Raw genomic sequence first — 24,292 nt, 5'->3', positions numbered from 1 at the left:
CTAAGCACGTTTTTGATGGATAACTAACTGCGCCTTACTGTTTGAAACTTTGGCTTCATCAGACGAATGTTTTATAATATTTTGATGGAAGTCACAACAAGAGCATGTATCGGAATGTGGGCGGTGAAATCTTAAGTTAAATTCGCTGTTAAAAATAAATCTATAATAGGAAAGCTTTACAGGAGATTTATTTTCTTCATTGCACACAGTCTTATATAGACCATACATAGTCCTTATGTTTAAGCCCGATGGGAGGTATTTGGTCTGAGAATTTTCTTTTCGAGAATAATGACTTTTGTATCTCGGAAATTGCCTTAGAAAGAAAGAAAGAAAGAAAGAAAATGTGCTATATTACGTAAGACAACAAAATCTTGTGTACAAGCATCCTAAAAACTAAAAAATTCCAAATTCACCTTGAATTTCAAATTTCAAACAAACATAACATCTAAAATACTTTACCATAAAATTTACACACATTACCAAAATTAATCATAACAAAACAGATTGAGAAAAAAAAAGCATCTTTTTGATAAATTTCATTAAAAAATAGGTAAAGCTGTCAATAAAACAGAATTTAAAAGAAGTAAATTAAATTATTTAACAGGAAACAAAACTAAAACACTAAAATGATGTCAGAGCACAGGTTAAAAGGTATCATTAAAAAAATCGTCAAGGCTATAATATGCCCTGGATAATAAAAGTGATTTTAATTCCTTTTTAAATCTCTTAACTTCTAAAATTTGTCTGATACATAGAGGAACATGGTTGTAAATTTTTTTGCTAAGGTATATAAGTGAGTTCTTGGTGAGGGAGGATGTAGGGATTGGTAAGGGAAAATCGTTAACCTGGCGAGTCATATGACCAGTGTTAGAGGGAGGTTTAGGACATTTATGAATAAGAGTAGCTAAAAAGATAAAAAGAGAAAAAAGAGTTAGGATTTTTTGAGACATAAAGAGAGGTTTACAAGAATCTCTTAACCCAGAGGAACATAGGTATCTAACTGCCTTTTTTTGAATCACAAAAATTATGTTTAACAATCCCTTGTTGCTTAAACCCCAAAAAGCAAGCCATAACGAAGGTGGGACTCAATAAGAGAAAAGTACACTGAACGTGCAACTACCCTTCCCAGCTCATGCCCCGCCATTCTTACTGCAAAGCATCCAGAGGATAATTTCGATGCAAGATTCAGGATATGATCTTCGAAGCGAAGGCGACCATCAATGGTAATACCAAGGAACTTACAGTTTTCTTTGTTTTGCAAGGGGGAGTTTTCACTAAACATAAGGCCCTGAACGTCACACTTAAATCCCATAATAAAGGTTTTGCCCACATTAAATACAAGCCTGTTTGCAGCACACCACTCCGATAAAATCTTAAGATCCTTAAAAACCTGGGCTCTAACATTATCAGAATCTCTATGATTCCATAAAATGGTGGTATCATCAGCAAACTGTTCCACTTAGCCCTGCAGTTTTAATGAACCCAAATCATTTACATAGAGCAAAAATAATAGTGGTCCTAACACTGAACCCTGAGGTACTCCAGTTTTAAGGGATCTGGAATCGGATAAACATCCAGATACTGTAACTCTTTGGGTACGATTAGACAGATAGGATTCCAGCCATTGCAATGCCACACCTCTAAAGCCATAATTATTGAGCTTAGACAGCAGTATTCCATGATCTACACAATCAAATGCCTTGGATAAATCGCAAAACACTGCCGCCGCGGACTCTCCAGAATTCAAGGACACATAGACACTCTCCAAAAAGCCGAAAACAGCGTCATGAGTGCCTTTTCCCGTTTGAAATCCAAACTGATTTGCAGATAAAATGCAATTATGTTGCAAAAAAGATAAAATTCTGATTTTTGCAAGTTTTTCAACTATCTTGGAAAGGGTAGATAATATAGAAATTGGACGGAAATTACAAGGCTCACTCACATCTCCACCCTTATAAAGAGGGATAACCACTGCCTCCTTCAAACATGCTGGAAAGATGCCATTATGAAAGGAATTGTTTATGGCAGAAGCTAAGGCAGTCAATGCTGAGTCAGGCAAAAGGACTAGTAATTTTGATGATATTCCATCAGCTCCAGCTGATTTATGGTTTTTTAAGCTTTTAATTGGATCTCTAACATCAGTAAGGCTAACAGGATAAAAGAAAAAAGAATTTTGAACTGACACTTGTTGAATATAATGCAAAGGATGAATATTAGTATTCACATCCTTGAGCAATAAATGAGGAATATTACAGTAATAATCATTTAAACTATTTGGTCTTACTTCTGGTTCTGAAACTTTCTTGTGAGAATGCCTGAAGTCATTTATAATTGACCAACATTCTCTCTGCCTACTTGAGGACATATTCAAGCGGTCACTATAATATTTAATCTTAGCTGCTTTTATCGCCTTTCTATATAGAATACGATATTTCTGATGATAAAGAATAATGTTTGCATTAGTTGTAAACTTGCACAGCTTAGCCAAAAAACGGAGGTTTTTAGCTGAAGTTCTGAGGCCTGCTGTGACCCATGGTTTTCTATTTTTCATTTTAATCCTCTTTTTAGGAAAACACTGATTGATCTTGTCACATAGCACATGAAATAACAAAATAAACGGGTCAGGAGCCATTTCAACTGCATTCCAATTAACCAAAGCTGTAGTAGAAGAAAAAGCATTAAAATTTGCTCTGCTGAAAATTCTTCCTATATAATGAGATGAAGGAAATACAGTGTTGCATGGAATCCTAGCGAGAATGGCTTCATGGTCAGAAATACCAGATGAGCATGGGCGGAGTTAGGGGGGGGCTTGGGGGGGCTTAGCCCCCTTTAAAATTAAATTAGCCCCCCCAATTGTTCAAAACGTAAAAAACCAGAAAGTATAAGACTTAAAGAATATGTGGTTGAAGCTTCCACTTCCGCAGTACACGAAGAAACGTTCTTAAATTCACCTTTGATAAAAAATGAGGCACAAAAGTTTTGGCTAATTTCAATTTATTGTGGGTCTCTCGACAATATAATAAATCATCTAAAAATAAGATTTTCTTCCGAAAGTCAGAAATTAGCTAAATCTGTCTTCAATTTTTTGCAGATGGATTTTGATGGTAGTTTGGAATTCATTAAATTGTATGGAGATACCTTTTTAATCGATAAGGAGCTATTAAAAGCTGAAAAGACCGTTATTGGGAATTGCATAAATAAAAGTCAGAGCCACAACATGACCATTTCTGATATTAAAGATGTATTAAGAAAAGAGACTTTTCCAAATGCATATACCGTTATGCAAATAGCATTAGTTTTGCCAATTTCTTTAGCGTCCTGCGAACGCTCTTTCTCAACAATGAGAAGAATTAAAAATTGGTTTAGGTCAACGATGGGTCAGGATCGATTTAGTTCTTTAGCACTAACCACTCTTAGTATTGAAAGTGATCTAACAAAGTCATTGTTGCCAGATGAAATTTTAAAAGAGTTTTTAAAAAAGAAAATCGAAAACTTTTATTAAAGTAGTTATAAGATAATTTTATTGGATTTCATTTTATTTAAGGACATTTTAAATAAATTTTGCTTTTACTATTTTTGAAGAATTATCGCGTTTCATTAAAATGATATTGGTTTTGAAGGTGTGGCAGACAATGGAAAAGTAATATCTAATTGTCGGATTTGCATTGTCTTAATTAATTTAAACAAAGTTAAACACGACGTTTTGGTTGGTAAGTATCTCCAACCGTTACCAAGTGTAAACTGCTAGTTTACACTTAATATAACATTTTAATATAATAATGGTTGGAGATACTTACCAACCGAAACGTCGTGTTTAACTTTGTCTAAATTAATTAAGTCCGACAATTAGATATTAAAATGATATTATTTTGAACTTTGAAATTTTTCTTGAAAGTTTAAAATTTTTTGAAAAACTAGCGACTTTTGACTTTTGGTGTGTATGCAATATACTGCAATACATATACAGAATGGTTCATACATTATGGATATTGCAATAAAATTCAGAAACGTGTTCCTTGGATGAAACCTAATATGAAAATAAAAGTAAAACAAATTCATGATATTATGTATATAATACAGCAAATTAGAATAGAAGCTGTTTAAGACTATTCTTTTTTTTTTATAATTTTAACGGCCTATAAGTGAAAATGAAGGTGCCCACCAAAAAATTCGTTACCTCCGGCGGCGCCTGCGGCGGACTTTTCTTTGATGGCCACCCCCTCACCTCTTCATGTAACTCTGCCCCTGGATGGGAGCTTCAGCCCCCCCATTTTTGAGGCTCTAACTTCGCCCATGCAGATGAGAGTACTCTACATAACACATCATTTAAATTTGTACACAAATAATCAATAGTAGTTGCAGATGAGGATGTTATACGTGTGGGTGAATGAACATGCATCTTCAAGTCATAAGATTCCAATATACTTAAAAGGGATGTATGATATGATGGCAAGCTTACATCAGTGAAGTTAATATTAAAGTCACCAGCCAATATAACTATGGAGTGTAGAGACAATTGGGATAATAGAGAATCAAGTTTGTCCAGGAACATACCAATATCTCCTGTGGGTGGTCTATAAACACAAAGAACATATAAATTAAATCGCTTACAAAAACAAAGGGAGAATTCAAAAACCTTCTTCAACAGAAAGCTATCATACTTATTAATTTTACAGAAAAAAGCTTCAATTGTTTGTTTAACTAAAATAGCTGTTCCTCCATGTATGGAGTGTTGCCGACAAAAAATTGATATAGGAATATAATCAGATATTAGGAAACATTCGTTAGGCTTTAACCAGTGCTCAGTAATACAATATCAGGAAAATCACATGAATCAAGTAAAGTTTGTGTTTATATACTTATGTTTAATAACAGACGCTTTTTGCTCACTATTCATTTTTCTGTGGGTCTGCCCTTTTCCTCTTCTCAGCTACACCATCAGGCGCAGCTACACCAAGATGATTTGTCTTAGAACATATGTATGTAAATCGTTTACTCGAAATGTCAAATGTTTTAAGAAAAAATGGCTTGCAAACACGTTTTCCCAATAAAAATATATTCGTGCTAAAAGTTTTATCAACAGACCTATCATTTTGTTTACGTTTTATGTTAACTTTTGTATGCATGATGATAAATATGCGGTTTGATGGTCATATGATGGCAGGTTATAATATGCAGAAAAAAGTTCAAGCCTTTGTTCTTCATTAACGTGTTCATTACACTTGTATCTCCATGTGTGTAGGTACGGTTGTACTGACTTGCTCCTATGTTCCTTATTGTTGGAAACATGTTTTTTTCCTTGAACTCTACATCGTTTTGTCATATTTATCTTCCATTCAGATTGTCGCCTTTGCCTTTTCTTTGTTTTTGCGGGAGTAACGTGAACGTCATTTTCTGAGTCTGTGGAACGAGTTTCAATGTCTTCGTGTGCTTCAGACTCGGATGTGGATGACGGAAGGTATTCTTTGTCTTCATCTGTGAGCAAAGGATCTGAAAATAAGAAGAATAAAAAATACAAAATACAAAAAAGATAATCGAAAAAAGAAAAAGCGTGCAAAACTAACAAAACATTTTCTATTATAATAACGCTGTTGTTGTGGTTATAATATTAAAGCCCTAAAGATGATATTCTCAGTGTGGGTCTCACCATTCTGACGCTGAATACTTGTCACCAAATACAAATACTTTCAGTAATTCTGCACTAAAGCTGCTTAACTACAATGTGCAAAGCTTAAACAATAAAGTTCTGGAGCTCGAGGTTCTGCTGGCTACACTATCTCCTGACATTCTCACAATTACTGAACATTGGCAAAAAAACCAGGACATAACACTTGTAAAGATACATGGGTATAACCTCTCAAGTTACTATGGTCGCTCTTGTTCAAAAGGAGGTGGCACTGCTATATTTTATAAAGATGATCTCAGTGATCATGTTAAACTAGAGGAAGTAAACAGTCTACAGACTGGCACAGAAAAAGACTTTGAATTTTGCATTTCTAAAATTGTTATTAATAGCAATAATTCCATAATAGTTGTTTGTGTCTACAGATCACCTAGTGGTAACAGCCAATTTTTTCTCCACAATCTTGCTAACCTACTTGATGAGATGTATAATAACAAAATTTCTTTTATTATTTCAGGAGACTTTAACTTTAACTTTAGTAATCCTGATGACCATGGCGTGATGGCCTTGCTTGGACTAATGCAGACCTTTGGTCTAATACCTTACATTAACTCCAACACTAGAATCACTGCTCACTGTGCCTCTCAGTTGGATAACATCTTTACAAATATGAACTCAAGTGTTGTCATATCTTCTGAAGTCCTTGTTTCTAATCTGTCTGATCATTATCCTCAAATTTTTATTTTTAAGAGACAGATGGAGGTTCCCCAATGTGGTATGGTTGTGAAGCGACGAAAATTCTCAACACACAACATGAATCGATTTTACAATATGCTGATGTCGGAGGCATGGGAGGAGGTCTATTCTGCTGAAGGAGTTTAAGGAAAATATAATACTTTCTTTCGTATTCTCTTCTATTATTTTGATTTGGCTTTTCCAATATGTACGACTAGGTTGAAAAATAAGAAGCCAACCTGGATTACACCAGAGATAAAAAGATATTCAAACTACATAAAAGATCTCTATGTTTGGTACAAATATACTAATTCTAGGGAACACTACGTTACATAAAAACATGAAAGGAAACAATATCGACGTTATATCTCCTCTTATAAAAAGTCTATAAATGATAACAAAATCCAAAATTCAAAAAACAAGATAAAATCAGCATGGTCAATCATAAAATCTGAGTCAGGTAAAAATAAAACTAACAACAATATTGTTTTAAGGGAAGATGGTCAGTCCATTGAAAACCCAGCTTTAATCACCGAATTATTTGCTAAACATTTTACTCTTGACCATCAACAAAGCTGTAACTCCAATATACATGACTTGCATAATGATTATCCAACCATATTTCTCAATCCCGTTAATTCTCAGGATATCTTTAAGATATTGATGAACCTTCCAAATAAATTTTCCTCTGGCTTGGATGAAATTCCGGTATTCGTCTTAAAGTTTGTTGGGATTCACTTAGCCGGACCCATTTCTAATGTGATCAATGAGAGTCTTTCTACCCAAATTTTTCCTTCTGCTCTTAAGCGGGCAAAAGTAGTGCCTGTTTTTAAGAAGGGAGAAAAAACGAATATTGCCAACTATCGGCCAGTATCCGTATTACCATCCATATCGAAGGTATTTGAAAGGGGAAAGAAAAGGGGGAACCAATACGGATTCGTTCCCAAAAGATTGACGGAAATGGCCATTTATAGTGCAATACAATATATTATGGAGAATCTTGAGAGAAAGGCCAGTGTAGCTGGACTGTATTTCGATTTGTCTAAGGCGTTTGACACGGTTGACCATTCTTTACTGCTGGACATCCTGGAACGGTATGGCATCAGGGGTGCAGCATCTAAATTACTCAGTTCATATCTAGAGCAAAGAGAACAAATAGTTTGTGTGACACATTCTGGCTCACCAACGTTTTCCCGCCCCCAAATTATAGGAAGAGGTGTGCCTCAGGGCTCAATCTTGGGACCTGTGCTCTTCCTATTATATGTCAATGGCTTGCCTGAGCTGTTCCCTTCTGATATGATTTGTCAATTCGCCGACGACACATCAGTTATAGTTGCCAGAAAGACAGTGGCAGATCTTTCACGGGGCTGCTCATCCGCAGTGGAGCGCATGAGGACCTGGTGTCTGGATAGTAAGTTGTCTTTGAACTCTGGTAAAACGGGGTTGATTAATTTTTCGAATGCCAATATTGTCTCAGAATCTCTACTTGTGTGGTCTGGTGGGCAGTCAATCCCTGTAGCCAATAGTATTAAATTCTTAGGAATACACATTGACCCCAATTTAAATTGGGAGAAACATATTAAAAACCTTTATTCCAGATTAGCTAGCTTGTGCGGATTGATTAGAAGATTAAGGGATGTAGTGTCTGAGGTATCTCTTCGCCTATTTTATTTCGGACAGGTACAGTCGATCTTACAATATGGTATCTGTTTCTGGATATCTGCAAGAGGAGCTCTAGATATATTTAGAATGCAAAAGCGTATCATTCGTTGTTTATTGGGCATGACCTACAGAACTTCCTGTAGACCTTATTTCTGCAAACTAAAAATACTCACCCTTCCCTCCTTATACTTTTCTTCCTTGGTGTTATTTGTGAAGAGACACAATCATTTGTTTGTTGAGAATAGGGCAATGTACGCTGAGGATGTGACTATGATTACACGACATAGAAGCGATCTCCGCATTCCATTGCATAATTCAGCTTAATATGAAAGAGGTTCTCATTATATGGCCATCAGGGCTTATAGAATGCTACCTGCTGCTGATATTAGAAGCATTGAATCTACAGTCCAATTTAAAAAAGCTGTTTACCACTGGTTGCAGATTAAATGTTTTTATAATTTTACTTTTGGATAATAATTTTAACTTTTGTTAGATATTTAGAATATTTATTTTAAATGTTGTTATTTTGTTTATATAAGTATATTGCCTCTATGAATTCTAGATAAGAAAAATTAATGTACCCTATGGGAGCTAGATCCTCCTTTGTATGACGTTGCTTTGTCGTCCTGTATACGATTTTGTTGGCGAATAAAGGATATTATTATTATTATTATTATTATGTAAATAAATTCCAAAACGGTGGCAAAAAATATTTGGTCAAAAACATAGTTAAATACTCTACTGCGTGAAACAAACAGACATAACAGCCCAGAAATTTTCTTCTATATTTATTTGGCAGATCCATAGCGTTTAATCAATAATCTTTATGTAGGACACAATTCATATAAGTTTTTTTATGGTACGTATCTAAATTGAAATGTTGCGAAAAGAAAAGAAATAAGCAATTAAATTACTTAAACAAGATTGTATTAAATAATTTGCACTTTCAACTTTACTCATATATATACGCAGTTTTATACTACCAAAATATAATCAAATTATATTCCAGACACCGTTGTACATAAAAAAAACTTTCTGTGTATATGGAGCCAAGCATTAAGAAAAACATAACCTCAAATTTTCTTGTGAAGCAATTTACCAACATATTTAATATTCTTTTAATATTAAATCAATTTCAACAAATGTTTACCTAAAAGCACAAATTTTATTTCTAAAATGAGGATAAAAAGTTTATGACATAAAACTTATTAAACCAAAGCAATAATTAATTAACATTAAAACCAAATCAATAAAAATGTTGACTATTGTTTATTTTGGCGCAGAAAATTTGAAAAATCTATTTCAAATTTCAGGTGACAATCGCTTCTTTTAGTTGACTCTACTGTTTAGGGTTCAAGTAGTTTCATTGGGACAATATCGCTCGCCTCCAAAGTATAACTATCACAATTTTCAATAAATGTGTCAGTTTTTAATATTTATCTGAGAAATTGAACTTCCGAAAAATCCGACCTGTTACTTTTACAATTTTTGCAACGTAATGTCCCTTGTTCTTTTCATCTTTGTATTGTGCAAGGATGTAGTAACCTATTTGACAATTTAGTATTTCTAAATTTGCGTCTGCAACCTTTTGATTTATGAATTCGGAATCTGATGAAACTCTCGTAAAAACTGACTTTCATTTCTTGTTTTTCTTCTGGGGTATCTGTTATGATTCTAGACTTTCCAACTCTTCTCTGTTATTGGCACTTTGCCGGGGGAAGCCTTTGCTTGAGAACTTTGGAATGGGTCGTACCATTTTAGGAGTAAAAGACTTCTCTGTTCTGTCAAGCATCAAGAGTATTTGGGTTGTTTGACACCCCACCCTCGTGAATATCTTCGGAAACAGGTTGGGGTTGTGGTCGGTCTGTTACTGAAGGGAGCCATGAAATCATTTTCTTGAATCATGTTACTATTAAAGGCGACAATCTATGTTGCGCGAAATCCATTAGTGATATTTTTTATGGTAAATGCTGACTCATATGCCAATCCCGCCAGTTGCCCTATGTCATAAAATGTTTACTGTCTTTCCTGGATTACTGGGGTATTCATCCATTGATTCAAGGTCCTATTGTCATAAGACTTAAAATTATTTGAGGGTTGTCCGAACCATTTATGAAATCACCTACTGATCCTAAAGGTCCTACTTTTAACATATTGTAGCTCGGAAACACAAAAATTAAAACGACGAATACCTATCAGACGACCTGAGGCGGCCGCTCATCGATGAGAGGAAGCGATGTTATTTTGGACAATGCGAAATCTTCAATTCTCCAACATGAATAACCTTTATACAGTTTTTAACACACTTTACGTATAGGTTAGCTAAAATTAATAATTTAAGCTAGGAACGATACGCATAGGACAAGTACTATATTTTTATAAGTACATCACTATTTCCTAAACTTTTATAAATTATTAGTTATAATTAAGTTTTCTTTTGTTTCAGACCGCATGATGTCAAATTCTCTTATCACCTATTCATTAACGAAAGCATGGAGAATTGCTTTAAATTCGTATTTACCCCTTCGTCCTATTTCAAGTAACAAAGGATTATACAGTGGTAAGAAGACATCGGCCAATATATATGTACCTTTTAGATCTAATTAATATCACATGTCACATAATATTTTCTTTGCAGAAAATAAGTTCGACTCTTGCCATTAGTATTTTAAATTTTAATTTTAATTATTTACACCTATTTTATAAACATCATTAATTATTTTTTAATAATAATATGCTTTAAATATGTTGAGAAATTTCGTAAGAGACCCCAAATAGTCAGTTAGTCAGTCTTATTTTAAACAGTTATCATTTTTTAAAGACATAGTCAGACCTAGAAGTTTTTGGATGCAACCTCAGACAGAAAGTACCGATTGTTACGGTCAATCAATGAAATGATGATGTAATTATATGAATGGGCTGATGAACAAGAAGCAGATGAGGCCGATTTTAAAGTAGAAATAGAAAGAGAAATTTTTGACGAGAATATGAACGACATTCAACCTACTGAATTGAAACGTGCAATGAGAACCAACACATTATGAAAGACAAAGATAATGACCAAAACCCAACAGTTTTGTCTCCATACAGTACTAGGTCTTTATGAGTTGACGACTATTATAACATTTTTCCCGCCATTCAAAAGTTATTCAAATTTTGAACCTAATAATCAATTCCAATTCTTTTTTTTCAACAGAAGAGATTTTTTTGGATACATTTTTTGAAAAATCGTAATCTTCTTTTATGAATCGGATAGATTCCACTTCTCACTGTTTTTAATGCTCTCGTGTATAGTCGCTGCCAGACTATAATTTCTTTTGGTCACCTGTTAAAAAAACTGTCAAACAATGTAAATGGCAGGTGGCAACATAGTTGTGATAGGTTTTTACCTGTCACCACAACTATGTTGCAGTTTTGCAGCAGGAGTTTTGACCGGCGTCCAAAATAAATTATGTCTGGCGGCTACTATAAGTTCCATGGTATGTGTACTAATCTGTTTTTGATCGCAGGTAGCACTCTCTGATTATATGCTTGTTTAATGGTCACATCCTACTTGCCCCTCGTCAGATGCCCAGTGCTGAAAATCTCCCTACCAACGTGCGTCTTGGGCGTGTTCTGTCGTTCTATCTTATCATCAATATATTCGTTATTTTGACTGCTACCAGGTCCCTACGACAAAAGAGAGTCATGTAGTACGTTGTTCTTTACAAGGACGCATTTTCTTGACCTGTCAAATCAAACATCAGCACTCCATTGACACATCAAAGACTTTTTATTACCTGTTTGTTGGTACAGGGCCTTGCATAGTGCAGCCGAGGCTGGGCTACCAGATTTATTTGCACCACTCTTACCCCTCCAATTGGTAGTATAACCTAAGTCAGCCGTCTTCAGGGTCTTGTAGGAAGTTGCATTCAGTAGTAGGCCACCGCCTGTCCCTTTTTATCTTTTTCAGTCTTCAGACAAGGGTTTTGTGATTTCACCCCGGAACACATTTTCCACCTGATGGTCGGCTATGTATTTTGTTTTGATTAAACATGTATTTTAATCAAGTATAGTTCGATAAAGCTTTATGCTCGTTTCTTTATAGGAACTTGTTCTCGGCGGTCTCTTAGAGTCTTCGCTCTTTTTTTATAGGAAAAAAATATCTTTTAGATATTTTCAATAAATCAATAGATTTTTTCAATAATCTTGCATTTTTTAATTATTTTTATTGTCTAAATTATTTTAGTTTAAGGTTAGATTATTTTACAAGTATATCTAATAATACAATATTGAAAGGAATTTAAAGAATTTATTTAGGAAGTAATAAATTTACCAAAAAAACCACGCAGGTAATTCAGCTTATTAACAGTTCTAGTTTTAATCTCTCTAATTATTGTAATTTATTTATCTCTATGTTCTAGTATCGCAGCCTGCCTTAAAAATTTATACATTTCATGAATTTTTTAAGGTAGATTACCTCTCCATTCAACTTATATCCATTTTATTCAGGAGACATAACAAGAAATAACCCGGCATATCATAATCCGGAAGCCTTAGAAACCCAACTTAAAACAGCGGATTCATCTGCTACTATATTAGGAGTAGTAAAAGATAATCACACCAAAATGAACGAGAGACATTGTATGCAGGCCCTTCACACCCTATTCGCTTTTCAGAAGGAAGGAAAGTAAGTAGGAAGTTAGTTGAATTTATGTTTTAGTGAAAAGTTTATATGCAATTTGAGAACCTTAGTTTCCACCTTGATTTTCAATGAAAAATCGGTCACACCCTTCGATTTTTGATTTTAGGACGACAAATTTAAATATCGTTTATTGGCTTTAGAAACTATAACTAAACATACAGCAGATATTTTAAGAAGTCGTGAGTACTGCATGCTGAAGGGCAGAAAATTAGCTAAGCTTAACAAAATATGGTTAAAAAGTTAAATGACCAGTCATAACAATATATTTTGTGAACAAAAAACCTACATACATAATAATATAAATAAAGAACAATCAAAGTATAGTATATCAAAACATCATTGTTCAGTAAATTAAAATATAAATACAATAAATTATTATATGTAAATTATAATCAGTAATGTAATCATTCAAAAAATATGTGGCAAGATTTAAATCATACAGTATGCATTTTTTAATAGATAATCGGCAGTTTTATGATATGATACTAACTTTTCGCTTCAAGGCCAGTATTTTTAGCGAAAAAACGAGTTTTACTGTAAAAATGACAACATAATAAACTGTTCATTGTCAAAAAATTTGCGCACATTTATTTAAGAAGTTATTTCTTGCCACTTTCGTTTGTGCTAATAACTTGCGTAAAATTTAAATTTTTTCATAGTTCAACGGCGACAGTTCAGGAGACTCTTTTTCTCAAAATTTATCTTCACTAAATCTTTTTAACTCGAAATGTTTTTTCTTCCAAATGGAGAATCGTATCGTCTTGGACCCACACTTTTTGCAAATCTTTTGTTACTATAACTTTTTTAAAGTGAAACAAGTCTGGTTGGATATTTGTCTGATCTGAATTTAGACATAAATTTTCGCCGTTGTCGAGAGGTCAACTGCAAAAGAGCAATTGTGCTGTGCGGAAGTAATTTTCATTTAAAATTCAATGCTCATATCTAACCAATTAGATTAAATTCAGCTTCTTGGCGAACCCTAGCTCAGATTTTAAGAAACAAGCGCCATTTTATAGAAAATTAAATACGCTTTCAAAATATATATTTTCAGTATATACTGTAGCGTTTTTTTCCCGTTCGGTAGGTGTGCATTAAATGAATAAAAAATAGTCAACTAATTAATTTATTCACTTACAGCACGAACTATCACTTACTACTACTCGAAATATTTATTTTCAGCGTATTTATTTACAACGATTTATGTCTGATTGAAATCTCGCGCCAATATTCCCAAGTTTACTTCACCGAACTGACAACTGATGATTTCCATCTGCGATGTGGCTCCTTATATACTCGGCACGACGCAGTTCCGGAAGATTGTGTTATTCTGGAATAGTGGAGAATCAGCTGATTTCTCAGTACTTACAATATCGTTACACTGCCCCCTCCCTAAGCTTATTTCATCCAGCAATGATTCATAAGATGTCGATATCGGCAGAATTTTCCCTTCTGGCAACTGGACCTCTTGTAAAAATAATAATCAACGGGTTTCTCCAGAGAACGACGTTGGGGAGTATAACAGCACAAATTTGCACGCCTACAGGTCTGAAGACCACTTCTAACATGCTGCGAATCATCCTCCAGTCTAAGTTGTCGATTATGCATACGAGTTTAGGAATTAATAGTCTTTTTAGATCCTCGGCAAGCAAGTCCTCCGTTAGAGAACACAAAGCGTCCCCAAAGTCCAAATAGATTGGCTTCTGGTATGAAGCCTCTTTCATAACCAGGTAAAAGACCTTTCTACCAGTCTCTTCATCGGTTATCTTGAGTGTAAGCCCGACTTTGGGCTTAGACTGACACAGCTCTTAAATTTTTTTGAACTTTCTATGGAAAACTTAGCTATTCCTACAGACATTTGTAAATCCTTAGATACAATGTGGCAGAGCATAGTCAGGTGGAGCAGTAAACAAGTATTGTTGCACTTCGCAGGTCCATGTATACTTCTCGGCGGCTTTTGTATTCTGTAAAGAACATCCTTGATGGCTTCCAACACTTTGTATAAGCCATCCTAGGGTGTTTGAACCAGTAATCAAGTCACCACTATTGTACCTCTGGTCTTTGGCATCGACATCGTATGGATCTTTCATCCGATCGCTGGTATCTTGAATGGCAACGCGCGCTTGATAATGAATGAGATCCATTCTCCTAAGCAGCTCATCGACGTTGTCCTCCTCTGCAACATCGGTTCGTGGTGAATAACCAAACTTCAGATTGCATTTTATCGCGGAGATTCGCCTGCCCTTTCATGGATAGCCGATCGATAAGCCAGCAGAAACAAATGAAGGAACATATCCCAGTCTCTTTGGTGGCTAGAGACTACCGTGGCCCAAATACCGATTAATGTTGTTATTCATTCGTTCCACCATACCATCTGATTGTAATGCAGTAGTTCTCGTTTTCGTGATTTCAAGCATATTACAGATGTTCTGGAATAAGCCGGATTCAATATGCCTTGACCCATTTGCTGAAGTAGTCCTTCACGACCACGATGTACTTATTCCCCCTGCTTCCCTTTCAAAGGGACTCTCCACGTTGTACTGACGCATCAAGACCTTCTGCTTTCTCAGCGGCCGATTACTTGCCGGACATACAATGTATTTTCTGCACCAGTCCCTTACGTCTAACCTGCTACTGCCCAGGAAAATCTTTTCCTTACTTTTACCAGGCTCTTTGTTACTCTAAGATATCCTCCTGACACTCCGGCATGGATTTTCTCTAGCAACTCTTTCTTTGCCGTCAACTATTTTCCGCCGCAAGAGGTCATCTTCTAAAATAAGAGAGTTTTATTGCTTCCAATATGACTTGACATTGGAAGAATACCTGGCAACTTCTTCCCAAGCTGGCTTTTTTCTTTCTTTTATCTAGGTTAGGACTATTTCTTTAGGTTGTATTTGGTTATGTGAATGTTTTTGATTAGAATATTGGGATCTTTCTCTTGGTCTCTAATAAGATTCCAATTTTTCAATTTTTTTTGCTCAGTTGTTAAGAACCATAAGTATCATCGACCATTGTAGTTCTTAACAACTGAGCAAAAAAAAATTGGAAAATCGCTGCCCGCTGACAATATTTGCAGTCCTCTGGACATCTCCATTTCCACGGACTCTGCACTTTCTCCTGAAGAGAAAAAGTGCTTCATCGCTTTTACAACAGCTCTCGGCGAGTAACGCAACAGTTGCGCTCTGGATTTTTTCCACCACCTGAACAAATTTTCGTTCAGGTGGTGGATAGCTCAGGATAGGCGGGCTTATCAGAGCCTCTTTTAGCTTATGTCCACAGCCGCAACTTATCGAAGATGTGCTGAAACTGCAGAGCAGTGTCCGTGCAACTCCGTGCACTTCTTTAACAAAACAGGATAACGATTGACATTGACTCACAGGAGTACTTTTAGCGCGTATAACGTGTTTTACGCAACTGTTATTCCTCGACCAACATGCATTGCAGGTTCGAACATGACTCTGTAAACCATTACTCCGTTGCCGTTCTCTGCTCCAATTCAAACCTTGACGATAGTGGTCCGCAGTCATAGGAAGCACTAACCGTGGATGGTATGAAAAAAGTCCAAATGCTGGAATGCGACGGTAGAGTGGACAAATAGAAACAGTTCCACCTTCTTCTCCAAAATATTGGTGAGCCATCTGACTTATAGTAGTCGTTGTCTCAAGCGCCTATCATGACGCTCTGTTGATCTCCTTATATCCATATCTGGTATATACTCATTCCCGTCATCGCAATACAATTAGCCGGGCGGCCAATTTTACGCTAGGACAAATCTAGATATCGATAGGCAATAATTAATATTGCTACCTATAATTAATGCTCTACCCCTGTCAAAGGGTATTTTGTCATACTTCATACTAGTAAATAGACGAGCAATAACTACAAATATCTGTACTAATCAGCTTTCTGAAAATGATTTCTTCACAAAAAGATAAAATCTTAAGAATGGTGAACGAAAACAAAGATGAAACGTTGTCGTTGTTAATATGTTGTATAGCATACCAAATTTCATAAATTATTCGCTCCAAGTATAACACTTTTTATGTCAATAAACGTATTATGTCAAACTATGTTTGTGGATACGTATTACATATTATATTATTATACGGTAATACTTAAATTTTTGAAGAAGTTTTTTTTCAGATTCTATCTGATTTGTTAAAGCAATTAAAAAACATTACATATTTCTTATTTTAAAAGTCAATTGATGTGTATTTTATATCCTTTTTACGACCGGAATTATTTTATGGGTGTTTTTGCTTTTATGTTATAAAAAGAGAAATAAATTCGATAAAGCGAAGCGGGGACTTGCTCAGACAAATCGATTGGTATTTTAAATCGGGCATTTTTTTTTGAAGAAAACATTAAAAAATACATGTTTAGTGAGTTATGTTTTCTGTCACGTTAATAACGTTTTAAAAAACTTTTATTTTGACAAGCCGCGATACAGTGTACTCTAAGCAAGAACGAAGATTACCTTAACTTAATATTACAAGTGATTATATAGACTAAATAATGCAAATAAAGCATGAAATACAATATAACTGAGTAAGCATATACATAAGCAAATAATATATATAGGGTGGCATAATTGTGTACATAACTCATCCCGCCTAAGTCGAAAACAACAGGGATGGTGTGTTGTTTTTCGAGGTACCAGGGGTAGCATCTTTTTCTTCAGCTTCTTCTTTGTCTTGAAGTTCTAGTTCCTCTTCGGTAGACCTTTTCTTTTGGATAAGTGTGTAGATAGCGAAGACTATACAGCATATGGCTAGTATGGTTCCAAGAGTTATACTAAAGCTCCAGGCTGCAGGGTGAATTCTTTCTTCTTCCTCTGGAAGGGGTTTCAAGATATTGGAGCGTTCTGCTAACGATCTGATGTGGTTGAAGTCGATTGAATCTAGTTGGATTGTTTCTTCTGGCAGCTGCATTTCCAAGTCATTGAATGTTACATCCGGTAGATGAAAAGGGTTGGATCTCAGGATATCCTCTTGATTCCAGAATTGTGATCCTAGTAAGCTTATACCGCATTTATATGGTATTTCTATTAAACTAGGTGTATCAATAAAGAATATTTGCTTGTTTTGGCACGTTTGTTGTGCTTTTATTTTGGTGCTAGCAGGAATAGCTAGAACATATTGCTGATTTATGGGATGGATAATAGGGGTAGTGACGTTAACTTTAAGCAGCTTGCAGTTTAGATTTTCTGCTTTTCTTATGAGAGACGTAGTACAGTCATCCACTTGGGGTCCTAGGGCATTTTGACAGACGTATAGGTCTTCAATCAATGGGCAGGCCTCTTCTTGATATTGGTGTAGATCAGTGCCAATTATAAGGTAAGGAAGTTTGGGAATTATAATGGTTTGGTTTGTTGGAATAGCAAACAAGTGGAAAAGTTCGAAAGTTTCTTTTATAAATATAGGAAAATGAATAGCAAAAATTATTTTATCATTTGAAAAACTTACTTGAAGGCCTGTTAATTGATAATAATAATTTAAGTCGCTAAATGATATTAGTCTTTCTTCACCGTAAAGGGTAGTTAGATTCAAAATTATTTGTTCTAATTGGATAGCTGAAACTACGGTACTATGTAAGGTATTGAGTTTAGCAAACATTATCGCATCTTCTAAATTATCTAGAAAAGTAATAAAACTCTGGCAATTTATAATTAATTGACTTATAGTATTTTGAAGTTTTAAATATATGGAAAGATCATTAATTGTTTTATTCATTTGCTTTTTGAAAAGGTCAACATGATTTTTTAAAGAGTTTTGATTTTTACTTAAAGTATGTATGGTGTTATTGTAACTGTTAATTAAATCTTTTGTTAATGACATTTGCATATTTATTTCTTTTTTATATGTATTTTGACTATAGCGTAATTCTTCAATTGCTTTGTCATATCTTTCTCCATCATCGGAGTCTAATGTACCAAAAAGCCATTTTGACGTTTTACCTAATATATTTACTAAGCCTCGTTTTTCACGGCTATGTGGTTTAATATTATTAAGTTTAGTTTTAATTTCATTAATAAAGTAGCTAGCATGTTTAAGCATATCTAATGTGTTAATATGATGTAAAAGCAAAGCGTTAATAATATTTGTTTCATTACAAGCAGCAATTAAAATTTTAAAATTATCTTCTAGTTTAGTAAGCTCTATAACAAATGGTTTAATTTCTACATAATGGAGGAAAGTATGTTTACTTTCAATAATTCTCGCATTTCCTAAATGAAATGGGAATAAAGGGGATTTGATTGGGGTTATGATAGGATTAGTCGCTATCACTGTTGTCGATAATACTTGTAGGAGAACTGCGAAGCTCTTCTGAAGTGTCAGGAGGTTCATTATTTCTAGGGAAAAGAAAGTGTTTTTTAGGTTTTTGTATCATAGATTTATGTACAACTTTCTTGTTTTTAGTAATGATTTTATTACCGATATCTTCTTGAACGTATTCTATTTTCTTACGCGCTTTATCTTTAGTTCTCGAAGCGGATTTATCTGTTACATAGATTTTTGATCCTGATGGAATATCTATAGGGGCTTCTCTATTTTTATTCTGTTTTTCATTTAAACGTAATTTAGTATTAAGAGATTGATTATAGATTTCGTCATAGATAATTTTTAATCGGTCTTTACGATCATTAACATATTTATTTAATATGATCTCATCTGTAAGGTCAAAAGGGTCTAAAGCGTTTGGACGTCCATTTAAGACATCAAAGGGTTTTTGTTTAGTAACACTATGTACAGAGAGGTTGTAACCTGTAATCGCGTAAATCATTAGTTGTTTCATTGTCGCATTTGGGAATTTAAGTTTTAAAACTCTAATGTGATCAATTAAGGTTGAATGGACTCTTTCGATAGGACTATTGCTATTTGAATTTCCGGTAGTAGTGAAATGAATTTTTATTTTGTGAAGTTTACAAAAATCAATTAATAGGGAAGTTTTAAATTCTGTGCCATTATCACAGGTAATCTGATGAGGTAGTCCATGATGACTTATAAAAATTGCTAAATTATCTAGAACTGTAATTGCGTTGCAACTAGGTTCTAAGGGGTAAGCTTGGGCGTAACGTGAAAAAACATCTATTATAGTTAGGAATTTTACGTTAGAAATTTGGAAAGTGTCCATGTGGATGGATTCTAGAGGTTCTCGAGGTGTAGGTGTTAATGAAAATTCTATTTTTGGAGGATGGCGGTCATACTTGGCTTGTTGACATATGTCACAATTGTTTATATACTGTGTGAGGTCTAATTTCATATTGGGCCAGTAATATAATTTTTTCAGTGACATCATACATTCATTAATACCTCGGTGGCAAGTTTTCTCGTGATGGTTTTTTATTAAATTCATTTGCATTTCTACATTTACTATATCGTTTAAGAATGTATTGGAGATTACTAATTTGTAAGAGTTATGTTTAAATGTTTTGGATAAGATTACTCCTATTTTATTTCCTAAATTGTCAATTTCAGATTGTTGAATATACATGCAGTGTACGACTTTAGGATCGATATATTCTCGGAAAAAGTATACGATTTCGTTTACGTAGTTGCTAGTCAAAGTTAAGTGATATCTAATTTTGTTCTCAAAATGTTTTGTTTTAAAGGCACAATATTGTTTATTTGTATTGTGAGTAATTAGAACTTGATGGTTGTAGGTATTTAAACAATTTTCTGTTATAGGTATATTTAATATTGGGTCATCTATTGCTGAGTGAATTGTATCTCCATTTTGTGGACGTTGGTCACGAGGGGGTAATATTTGTATGTCAGAAAAAATTTTGATTTTATTCGATTTTGGTTCTAGATCTAAAGCAGGGTTAAATAGATCTGGTAATTGATCTAAATCATCTAAAGTAGCGTTTTCATTTGCAATGTATTGATCAATTTCTTCAGTAATGTCTCCAGGGCTTCCAAGTATAGAATCATTTTCTATCATGTTAATCTCTATTCTGGATAGAGCATCAGCATTTGTATTCTGGGTTCCTTTTTTATATTGGACTTCATAGTCGAATTCTTCCAATTTTAGTCTCCATCGTACCAATCTAGAGTTTGGCTCTTTTAGGTTGAAGAGGTATTGCAGGGGTTTATGGTCTGTGACGATTATAAATTTTCTGCCAAATAGATAAGGTCTGAAATGTTTTGTAGCCCATACTATGGCTAAAAGTTCCTTTTCTATGGTCGAATAATTACATTCGGCTTGATTTAACGTTCTAGATGCGTATGCAATTGGAAGATCTTGTCCTATTTTTCCTTGACTTAATATGGCTCCTATTGCTATATTTGAGGCATCTGTGGTTAAAACGAAAGGTTTTCTAAAGTCTGGGTATTGTAGTATAGGATCGTTACATAGCAAATTTTTACATGTTTCAAAGGCTTGTATGTATTCAGGGGTGTGTTTTATCACTGCTCCTTTCTTTAGGCATTTCGTGAATGGTTTTGTTAATTTCGCAAATCCGTTTATAAAGCGTCTGTAGTAACCTAATAGTCCTAGAAATGATTTTATTTCCTTTGGTGTTCTCGGGATTGGGAATTTCTGGATCGCTTCTATTTTTCTAGGGTTCGGCTTAACTCCGTCTTTTGTTATCACATCTCCCAGGAATTCAACTTCTGTTCTTAGGAATTCAGATTTATCAAGTTGAATTTTCAATCTTGCTGTTCGTAATCTTTGGAAAACATGGTGCAAGTTTTTTATGTGCTCTTCTAGGCTTGCTGAAAAGACAATAATGTCATCCATGTAGACTAAACAGGTTTTTCCTTGAATATCTTTCAGTACATTGTCCATGATTCTCTGAAAGGTGGCTGGTGCATTTTTTAATCCGAATGGCATTCTTACGTATTCATAATGGCCATTTTCCACTGTGAATGCTGTTTTCTCAATAGAATTTGGTGCCATTTCTATTTGGTGGAATCCTGATGATAAATCAATTGTGGAAAAGTATGTACACCTTCCTAAATTGTCTAGTATATCATTGATGTTTGGCAGAGGGTATCTGTCATCAATTGTTTTAGAGTTGACTCCTCTGTAGTCATTGACAATTCGCCATTTTTGTTTTCCACTTGCGTCAGGTTTTTTACTTACTATCCATATTGGACTACTCCATGGGCTTTGGCTGGGTCTTATAATTCCATCTTTCAGCATTTTGTTGATTTGCTTTTGGACTTCTTCTTTGTGTATGAAAGGGTATCTGTATGATTTTGAGTGTATTGGGATTTCATCATGTGTTTTAATTTCGTGTTTGATTTTGTTTGTAAATGATAGTTTTTCAGTTTCTTTATGAAAAATGTCTGAGAATTCTCTGATTAATTTAAAAACTTTTGACTTTTCCTCTTTATTAAGATGATTATGTCTTATAAATTGGGTAATATCGAGATTCTTATTAAATGTAGTGTAATTATTATGGGATATTTCTGGGTTTGAATTAATTAAATTGTCTAAGTGAAAAAATTCGAAATTATCTTTATGATAATCTGGTAAAATTTTACAGTCAATTGGACTCATTAATTCAACAGTAATATTTTCATCTGTGTTATTCTGAATATCAACACGTGCAAAACCATTTTCTGCTGTGCAGAGCGTTTCTGGTATATATAAAGAGTCATTTATTGTTCCTTCAGGTATAATTATGTCAATAGTATCATGTGTTGTTAGGGGTACCTTTGTGCTTAGGATTTCGTGGGCGTTGACCGTGATTTTAAATGTTGAGTCAGGCTCGCGATATCTGAATGACAAGGTTGTAATACCGTCTGACTTTATCAGCCTTTTATGATATAGGTCAATGTTAAACATAAATTTAGTTAATTCTCGAAGGCCTAAAATACCGTCATAATAGTTATGAAAATCATAGAGTATAAAATCAATCGAATCGTTTGTTTGCAGTTCTGCAAAAGCTGGAATATTGGCTTTGTAGAGAACTTCTTTTTCTCCAACTCCGGTTTTTAATATCGATGAAAATTGATAGATTTTGTCAGGAAAATATTTTTCAGCTATGGAGGGTCGTAATATTGATGGATAACAGCCAGTATCTATTAACAGTTTAATTGGTGGGTTTTGAATTTCGATATAAGGGAGGCTATTAGTGACTTGTGTATTTACTTCATATGTTATGTTAGGGTTTTCGAAGGGTTGGTAATAGGAAAATTTTAATTTTCTATTTGTTGGTCTGGAATAGGGAATGCATTCTCATCGTAAGAATATTCTGGTTCATATTCAAAATCGTTGTAATCTGTTGATGTACAGGGGTCATTTCTATTTGTTTGGTAAGAATTTAACTGATAAGGATTTTCAGTATTATTTCCATAATAATCATCATTATCTTCACTGGGGTGGTAATTGGTTGTGACATTTTCCTCTAGATTTTTATTTTCCATTTGGAAAAGTTCTTGCGAAATGAAATTTCTTGGGCCAGATGGCTTAAAATGATTATTGGGGTGAATGTTAGAATTTATTGGCATGGTATAAGATGTTCTGGTTGACATTGGCTCAGGTTTATCAAGGGGTGTTCGACCTGTGGGTTTGAAAACATTCTTTGGGGTACCGAAAACTTGTCGATTGGTTGGAAGAGGTCTCTGAGGCATTGGCCTAGGTTGTATTGGAACTGGACCTCGTGGGAAGTTTGAATTTTGATTGAAATTCTGATAACTAGGTGGAATAAAATTCTGTCTATAGTTATGTTGTTGATAAAAATTATTATTTGGGGTTTTAACATTATTTTGATTTGGATATTGTATATTATTATTATGATTTTTGTGTTGTGAGTTATTCTGTGAATATGCTGGTGGTTTGTGCATTAGTGTTGGTTGTTTGTTATGGTTAATCGGTATAAATGGTTTGTATAAATTTTGTGTATAATGGAAGTTTTCTTCCTCTGATATCATTGTCATTGCGGTTTCTATGCAATCTGGGTTTTTTAATCGGATAATACTTTGTAAGGGGTTGTTTAATTCTCTTATAAATGTTCTTAAACATATAGTATCGTATTGTCTAAGATGAATAAGTTTTGTTTCAGCTGTCATAATATTATCATCAAAACTATTAATTTTTTGAGCTAAAGCACTACGCAATACTTGTAGTCTTTTTGCAAAATCTAACGGTTGTTCATTCTTATTTGGGATAGCTACAAACAAATCTTGTTCAAGGCATTCTATACTACGCTTATCGCCAAAACAATCTAATAAAGCAGTTCTAATATGTGCCCAGGATAATAATTCCATACGGCAACCTACTAATATTAGTGCACGGTCAATTAATTTCATTCTAATAGTTCTAATAAGGTAATTTTTTAAAATAGGATCTTCTTGGTTATCATATGTTTCGAATAGAAAATCTGCGGCAGAAATGAAATTGTTAAGGGTATTAGAATCACCATTGTAAGGGTGAATTGTATCAACATACATTTTTAAAAGAGTGTAATTTATAGAATTTGATCTTGTAGTAGTCATTGTGTTAGATAACTCGGATTGTTCAGTGATTGTTTCTAAATGCGAATTTTGTTGTTGTAATTTGAGAGTTCTGAAAAATTCTTCAGCTAATGCATCAACGTTTGGTTCACTCATAGAGTAAAAATAAAAATAATGTTATTAATA

General features: G+C 34.2%; 1 protein-coding gene across 3 annotated transcripts in view; it reads left to right on the top strand.

Moving 5' to 3' along the window:
- The window catches only part of LOC126734523 (uncharacterized), a 53,308-nt gene that overhangs the window by 6,542 nt on the left and 22,474 nt on the right, over window positions 1-24,292 (top strand). The window contains exons 2-3 of one of the 3 annotated variants that reach the window (XM_050438193.1): window positions 10,467-10,580; window positions 12,512-12,689. In XM_050438193.1, coding sequence (XP_050294150.1) covers window positions 10,472-10,580; window positions 12,512-12,689 — 287 coding nt within the window. In that variant the 5' untranslated portion in view covers window positions 10,467-10,471. Of the gene's footprint in view, window positions 1-10,466; window positions 10,581-12,470; window positions 12,690-24,292 lie in introns of those variants that run through there. The other 2 variants (XM_050438196.1, XM_050438195.1) reach the window with 2 other exon arrangements.

Source organism: Anthonomus grandis, chromosome 3 (assembly GCF_022605725.1).
Source record: "Anthonomus grandis grandis chromosome 3, icAntGran1.3, whole genome shotgun sequence".
NCBI lineage: Eukaryota > Metazoa > Arthropoda > Insecta > Coleoptera > Curculionidae > Anthonomus > Anthonomus grandis.
The sequence above is the reverse complement of the archived record's forward strand: the minus strand, read 5'-3'. Positions and strand labels throughout refer to the sequence as shown.